This window comes from Lacerta agilis, chromosome 6 (genome assembly GCF_009819535.1).
Source record: "Lacerta agilis isolate rLacAgi1 chromosome 6, rLacAgi1.pri, whole genome shotgun sequence".
NCBI lineage: Eukaryota > Metazoa > Chordata > Lepidosauria > Squamata > Lacertidae > Lacerta > Lacerta agilis.
Genome location: NC_046317.1, coordinates 49,425,863 through 49,433,757, shown reverse-complemented (window position 1 = coordinate 49,433,757; position 7,895 = coordinate 49,425,863). Strand labels below are relative to the sequence as shown.

At 46.0% G+C, this 7,895-nt stretch overlaps 1 protein-coding gene across 1 annotated transcript; it reads left to right on the top strand.

The window, feature by feature from the left end:
• Positions 1–268: 268 nt before the first annotated feature.
• Positions 269–5,448, top strand: ARMC12 (armadillo repeat containing 12). Its single transcript, XM_033151021.1, has 6 exons — positions 269–490; positions 1,721–1,869; positions 3,259–3,393; positions 3,828–4,001; positions 4,264–4,335; positions 5,044–5,448. Exons 1-6 carry the CDS (start codon positions 352–354, stop codon positions 5,401–5,403), a joined length of 1,029 nt encoding a protein of 342 aa, XP_033006912.1. The 5' UTR covers positions 269–351; the 3' UTR covers positions 5,404–5,448.
• Positions 5,449–7,895: the final 2,447 nt, after the last annotated feature.

Genomic DNA, 7,895 nt, shown 5'->3' with positions numbered 1-7,895 from the left:
TGTTTTATTATGTTTTTGTATATGCTGGAAGCCGCCCAGAGTGGCTAGAGCAACCCAGCCAGATGGTAGGGATACAATTATTATTATTATTATTATTATTATTATTATTATTAAGCATCTCCCTTTACATAGCTCAGCACAGGCTTCCATGTCCACCTGCACTGATATCGGAGAACCTGGGGGGACCTGCTTCCTGCACTGTCTGTCTCGGACAGTGTGTCACAGATGTCCTGGTGGAATCTGGTGACATCACAAACCATGCCGAGAGCAATCTAGTATTTCCATTGGAGGGCCTGCTTGAGGTCAGCACCCAGGGCTCTATCTACATCCCTGGGAGTTCGAGGAGAGGAGATGAAGTATTTTGAACTGGTGACAACAAAAAACGTGGTATCTGCGGCGACAGGAGCTGGAGCTATCTTCCTAATGGCCAAGACCATCATGGCAGGGATCAAGAGCCCTCCCTACAACCCAGAGCCACTTACCTTAGCCAGTGAGTAATGTAATGCTCCCGGCATGGCAGTTTTCACAGGCCCTGGCTTAACTCTCAACAACCATCTGTCTATCTATTACATTTATACCCCCAGCTCTTTATCCAAGGAGTTCCAAGTAGCGTACATGATTCTCTCCCCCACCCCTCCCCATTTTAATCCCTACAACAACCCTATGAGGTAGATTAGGCTGAGAGGCAGTGACTGGCCCAAGTTCACCCAGTGAGCTTCATGGCTGAATAGGGATTCAAACTCCGGTTTCCCAGGTCCTGGTCCAATCCTCTAACCACTACACCACGCTGGCTCTCCAAGCAAACAGTATGGAGGGAATTGGTCTTTTGGATAGGCTCCAGCTGAATATGTGAGAATGGTATAGACATTTGCTGAAACAAATGCCATATGCACTATTGCATGGTGCCACGTTCTGCTAATCAGCCATAAAACAGGCTCTCAGATATCTACCAATGGCCAATGGAGTTCAGGCAGGAAGGCCACACCCAAGGCCTTTCCCCCAGCCAGATTGGGCACAGTTTCTAAAATTTAAATCTCATACATGATCTCTGAAAGCGTGCAGCAAAGGAATATACTTGCTCTTAAATTTGCACCACTGAAATACTGTACTCTCTTGATCTCTGCTCTTCAGCTTGCCGAGTTGCTTCTTTTGGGGTCTGTGCTGTCTTCTAATACCCACCTTGAAAGTGCCGGCTGTAGACCTCTTAGCTTTGTGCATCTCTCTGGGCTGAAGCAGTCTGCTTAATGAAATGTGAACTGCCATGAATTAAATATCAGGTCCCTCTGACTGGCTGCGCTCCTCGCAATGGCAGCATCCTCCTCCTGAGAAGGACAGCTCTGAGAGAGGACTTTGCTGAAACAGGAGATAGCATAAACATAAAACCTTTGAAGAAGACACACTGTCAGAAGCTGCCATATATTGAGAGTATTCGGTTTATTTAGCTCAGTGTTGTCCTTAATGATGGGCAGTGGCCTTCCGGCATTTCAAACAGGGGTTTTCCCCACTCCTACCTGGTGATATCAAGGGTTGAACCTGGGATCTGCCTACCAGCAAAGCAGATACTCTCCCACTGAGCTCTGATCCTTCCCATGTCAAAGCACATCCTTCCATTCAGTACAACATGCTCCATTCAGCACGAGTTTAATGCTCACCATCACTGCTCTGTTTGCCTCCTTGCCTCCCTTGGTCCCTCTTGCCTTCCTTCCTTTCCTGCATTTAGGACTCGCCATAGAGCACCAGAGTCAAACTGTGCTGGACTCTGGAGAACTCAGGGGACTCCTGAATACCCTCAACCCAAAGCTAGATGACTACTCCAAGAATATGCTACTCCATGGCATCACCCGTTGTGTTTATCTACTGGACAATGAGGTGAGACTCCAGAACTGCATGATGTAAAGTACAGTGGTGGAAGAGCAAGTCCAAGGAAATCAAGTGTGGGTTGGCCAGCCAGGTTTCACCCATGTAACCAAGTTCAGGACAGAGGCGGTTTTAAGGTAGCACAACCCGTTGGGCTGCACTGGGAGCCAGGGGGGCACCACAGCAATGCTGTAGAATGGAGTAGGAGAGGTGAAGGGACACCGAATTTTAGCATCACACATGGCGCTGCTGAATTTGAGAGCCCAAAGTCTGCCACTGTTCATGATCAAAGCTGCACCTGATGATGGCAGCCTGCGCATCTAAAAATGGGTCTTTGATTTAAACTCTCCCCCTGTCCTCCACCGCCCGCTCCACTGGCAATCCCTCCCACCAGCCACTTATCTCCCAGCAGGACTCTGGTACTGGAGTCTGGTTTAAGGCAAAAAGAGCTCTGTGAGAGAGGGAGGATAGTGGATTACAAGGGGGAGAAATGGTGATCGGGGAGAGTTTTACACACACACACCTATTTTTTGACTGATTGGGGTAAAGCCATGTTTAAAGGCGGCATATTTTGGCCAACAGTCTTGCATTCTGGCTAGTTGCTGCAAAGTGAGATGCAAATCCCTCAGAAGAATGCACATTTTTTGAGGACTCACTCAGAATGTAAAAGGGAATGTAAAAGGGATGTTTCAGTTGTTGCACCAACCCTGTGAAACTGTCTGCCTCAAGAAATCCCTCCTGGCTCCTTTGGCCACCACCTGGAATTTTGGTGGGCCTTTGGAATGAATGTGGGTTAATTTTGCTGGCTCGCTTCTTTTTTGTTTTGCTTCTTTTCCTTTCCTCCCCCCATATTTTTTCTTGTCTTTTGTTAATTTTATCTGCTGCTTGTTTGCTTGCATTTTGCTGTTTCTTGCAACGGTCTTGTTAATTATCTCCTGTTAGCTGCCTTGAGTGGTTTTTGTCTGGAGCTACAAAGGTGGAGTATAAGTGCTATGAATGAATGAATGGTTTTGTCCATGCTTAAATTTAGCCACACCTATGAACCTGTCTGGACCCTAATACCATCACGTGAGGCCCTTCTCTGTGTGCCATCTCTGAGGACAGTTAAGAGGGTGGCAATGAGAGATGGGCCTTCTCTGTAGTAGCCCCCCACCTCACCCCATAGAGCCTCTCCAAGAAGGCCTGCCTGGAACTCACCTCATTTTTCAGTACCAAATGTGCTTTTGTTTTCCTGAGTGTTATTGTATTGTTAAATATGTTTTCAGTTTGTATGTGATTTTATTAGGGTATTTTTTTACCTGGGCCATAAATTGCTTAGAACTTTCTTTAGTGGGAAGCAAGAAATAAATGTAATAAATCTAACCTAACATCCCTCTGACTTTGTGTGCTCTATTTTTCCAGGCTTCTGCCTGTACATATGAGGATATCAAACTGGTGGCCTCCTTCCTGGATGATCCAGACATGGGCATCAAGATTCAGACTCTGCATGCCCTCAAGGCCTTCACTGGCATTTGGAAGTTTAGAATTAGGATTCAGGTGATTGTACCCCACAGTGCTTTTCCATATCAGGCTACGTGCAGTGGATCTCGATTGATTCCCACAAACATGCCTGCCATTTGACATCATTCGGTGTCTCATCATTCTATGGCTTATGGTTTGAACAAGTGAATGGACTTCTTTGAGAAACTATGAAAGGATCTAAAGTAATAGAAACTATGAAAACTCTGCTCATGGGGTTAGATCTGTGATAGTGCTTGAGCTATGAACAACACATTTGAATGTTGTTAGCTGTGGCCATCTGATCTGTTAAGTATGTTTCCTACCACATCATTCCACAAGAAGAAGAAAATGGGTGGTTTTCTTGCTTCAGCGTACAACTACAAGGAAGAGGCATTTTTGTATCACTAGAGGGCACAATTCAGTCACGGAAAGTAACCCACAGTGACCATAAAACACTATGTTTTCTGCAGGAGTTTGTCCCCAAGGTTCTTGAAATGGTCGCCACAATCTGGGACCACGACTTGCATGTTGCTGGACTGAGGCTGCTGAATGGGCTGCCGTTGTCAGATCATGCATTTCCACTGGTGAAGAAGCTTATGCCGGCCTTCATGGAAATTCTGCAGATGGGAAACACTTTGTGTCAGGTACCAAGGCTTATCCTTTGTACCCAACTCCTAAATCAGGGGTGGAGAACTCCTGATGTTGTGGGACTCCCAACTCCCATTAGCTCCAGCCAACATGGACAATCATCAAGGGATGGTGGAAGTTGTAGCTCAAAAAACATCTGGAGGGCCACAGGTCCCTCATCCCTGTCCTAAATCCTGTGAGGGCATTAAGTGGAAGCCATAACACAAGAGTGAGACACCTCACCTGTAATGTTGATATACTTGCAACTGTCTTTTTCAGGTGCAGGTTCTAAAATTCCTTGGCACGCTAGCCCAAAAGGAAGCTCTGCTATTTGACATCATGAACTGCCAGGTAAGGATTTCAGTCCTGTCTTTGTTGGGAAACCTGGGAAAGGAAGGAAGCAAAAGGTGCCAGAAGGCAGCAATGCTAGACTTCCATGTCTGCTGCAGCTTAATGCAGTGGCATTAACAGAGCAAAGTGCATTGCCTTCCTGCTGCCTGGGATGTTTTCCTGATAGAACAGGAATACAGTCATTTTTAGCCTGAGGGCTGCCTTCCTCTCTGGGCAACCTTCTGAGAACCACATACCAGCAGTGAGTGGGCAGAATGTGTCTGGGGAGGGTGTGGCCCAGGGAGAGTTCAAAGGGCCAGATAGAAAGGTCTGGAGCAGGGGTTGGCAAGGTTTGTCTTGCCTGGGCTGGATCGGTCCTGCAGAGATCCCTCCGTGGGCTGGATTGGGCGTATGCATGAGTGCCTGCGCCTGCGATTTCTGGAGCTGCGGAAGCGAGTCCCCGCGCCGCACTGTGCTGGTTTAGTGCAGCACACGAGCAAGCAACTCAGTTTGAGGCAGCTTGTGGGCTGGTCAAATGACCTCCATGGGCCGCTTCCAGCCCATGGGCCTTAGGTTGCTGACCCTTGGTCTGGAGGGTGGCATTTGGTTTCCGCCTGTTACAGAAGAATCTGGAGATAAGTCATCCAGATGGGTAGGACCTGCAGGCCCAAGCCTAGTGTGCTGTCTTTCCTTTAAGATGAAACCAACCTGATCTGCCTCTTTTTAAAGGTCCATCCAGATTTCCTCCACCTCTTCCAACCCTCAAGACCCGGAAACCTTCTTTTTGAGCTGCTGGTATTTGTGGAACGGATTTGTGAGGGTCGCCTGACTCCCCAGTACCAGTCAGTTACCTGGCAGTACAATGAGTCGTCCCTTCATGAGGTCCTTTTTGGGGACGATTCCCGCCTAGCTGACCGCCTCCTCTCACTCATCATTCACCCCGAGGAAGAGGTGCAGATCCAGGCCTGCCGAGTCATCCTGAAGCTGCAGCTCAACGAGGAAGGGGAGATGGCTTTCCTCAACAACTATGATTCTACCTTCTTTTCTGACTCCAAAATTGGAAGCTCACTCATTAAATCAGGCTGTTAAGCCCTTGTAGGATTTAAGAGATAATTAAATTATTTTGAACAGAAACCACGGAGCAATAGTAATGGTTTGGGGGAGAAGTGATGTGGTGAGGTGTGACCTGCCTAAGTCATTCTCAGAGAAGCAGTTGTGAGGTTAAGTTTGTGGCAGACTATTGTGCTCCTAAGAAACAAGCAGAGTGCACTCTTAGTCTTGTTGCACCACTGCAAGGTTGGCGTAACTTATCAACAGTATCCAGCAAAGCCCAGCACAAATTTGAGGAACAAGTAACATGGAATGGAGCAACAACAGCCACACCCCCAGTGCCCAGGGCAACACTACTGGCGCCCACCCATTGTGGGCTGACATCATCTCAGTCAGCCATACAAGGAGCCAGTCCTTATTGAGTTCTAGGAATGGTATTATTCTGATGTTAGGAGTAGAGTTGAGAGTACAGGAGCTGGCATCTGTCTACTCATTCATCACTCCCACATTTTTACTCCTTTTTGGTCATTCCACCAGCAGAGTTGTCCTGGCAGTGCAGGGTTGCATGGAGTTCCACTGGCATATCCACAAAGTTGTGTTGGCATATCTTCACTGGTTGAGTTGTATCTGGCTTTTTCGGCTTCCCAGGCAGTATGGGCCTAAATACAGGATTGTACCCTTAAATGGCTTATTATAGTCTGAGTTTTCATAGATGCACCAAGTGGACTGAGAAGGTGGCAAGTGGGGGAAGGGACAATGGAGGATAAATTAAATTAGCAAGTCAGGAACCTGTTGACTTTCTCTCTTGCTTCCTGCATGACTTCAAGACATCAAATCACAAAGAAAATACTTAACACCCAATTACCACATGTGCCCTACTAAGCAATCAGGTTCCATTCTTCACTTCTGTCACAATATTTTGGATGTTCGTGAAACTGATTATTAGCAACTGCTCTACAAACTCAGAAACAATCAATACAAACTTCAGCTTCTTCCATCTAAACCAGGCATGTCCAAAGTCCGTTTTGGGGGCCTAATTCGGCCCGCTGGTTGATTTAATCCAGCCCCCGTGGCAGTATATGTCCTAGGGTAAAATCCTAAAGAAAAGCTCAACAACTTTGGTCGGCCCTCATGCATGTTCACTTCATCAAATCTGGCCCTCTTTGGAAAAAGTTTGGACACCCCTGATCTAAACTCTTTTGTACATGGGTGGGTGGAATGGCACCCAATCCCAACAGTAGACTATGGTCTGTGCCGGCCGAGTACTGAGCATAGTGTGGGGAAGATTGCTCCTTCATGGGAGCTACCAGAATATGAGCTGGCCATGTGGTGAAACTCTTCATTCTGTTGGGACCTAACCAGAGTAATACTGTTATTATCACTTGATCTCTCTGATTATGCATCCAGGGTTCAATAAAGCCTTGATGAATAGCTTCCATTGGTCCACATGTTTCTTTGGGATTGTGCTGCCTGGTCACAAAGGGATGCAAGCCCCAATAATTTATCTGCCACTGGGTAGGGTAGCTGGGGAAAAGGAGAGATGTCCCTCCTTAAAGGAGCTATGTTAAGAAACATGAGTCACTTCCCTCCCAGCAAGAGGAGTTTCTACCATGGATAATCCAGAATTCCCTCGAAGAACCAGAGGAGAAACACATCTGTCCAAAGTCCTTCCCATATGAGCAGACCCAATGACAAAAGCCACTGCTGAACTAATATAATTCTATCGCATAAAGTGGCCTGTTCCCAGTTCTGTAAACCAGTTCATACAATCCACTTTGACACACCGATTATGTGTTATGTGGATTCACACAGCATTTGCAACGGGCAAAAAATCACCATGAGATTGCTGCAGCATATACTCAATTTGTATCCCACTCCACAAGCATTGGAAATATGCTTCCATGGCTGGAAAAAGATTTGTTGTGGATAACATTACACAGGCTGCTTACCCATAAGTTCAATTTACCACAGTAGCCTGAGAGCTCTTCCTTGCAAGCCTAAAATAATGAAAGTTTGGGACTGGCAGGGCTGGAGTAGGGACAAACTACACGTGACAGATAAAAACATCACCTTTTAGGTATTTTCCAGGCTTATGTGTTTAGTGTCCTCTCCTCGCATTTTAAACCTTCCCATTTCCCAATACTACTACCAATTTTTTGCCAAATTTTGATATTTATGCTGAATTAGTGCTGGTCCTCGCAGCTTTTGGTAATGATTTCAAATCTTGTTTTGAGATTTTTGTGATGTTTTACAGTCTTATGTTGTATGCAATTGTGTGTTTGACATGTCATTTTGGGAAGAGTTTTTCTTGAAAATGGTGTACATATTCCTTAAAGAAATGCATACCTGTCAACTTTTCAACATTCTACGAAATCTGACACTTAAATATAATTGAGGAAAAGCTTTGGGAACCACACAGATTTCCAGGAAAGGAGGTATATGAAAACTGCTAAATGCTTGGGACTTATGAAAATTCACATTATATTTCAAAGTCCAGATTGTCAGCTAAAGGATCTCCCAAGACAATTCAA

What these genes read in the sequence shown, in the direction of transcription:
- ARMC12 (XM_033151021.1), top strand. Translation starts at nt 352, where the DNA reads ATGAAGTATTTTGAACTGGTGACAACAAAAAACGTGGTATCTGCGGCG. An exon ending in AGAGCCACTTACCTTAGCCA is followed by an intron (nt 491 to 1,720) that starts GTGAGTAATGTA and finishes TCCTGCATTTAG; the next exon opens with GACTCGCCATAGAGCACCAG. An exon ending in TTTATCTACTGGACAATGAG is followed by an intron (nt 1,870 to 3,258) that starts GTGAGACTCCAG and finishes CTATTTTTCCAG; the next exon opens with GCTTCTGCCTGTACATATGA.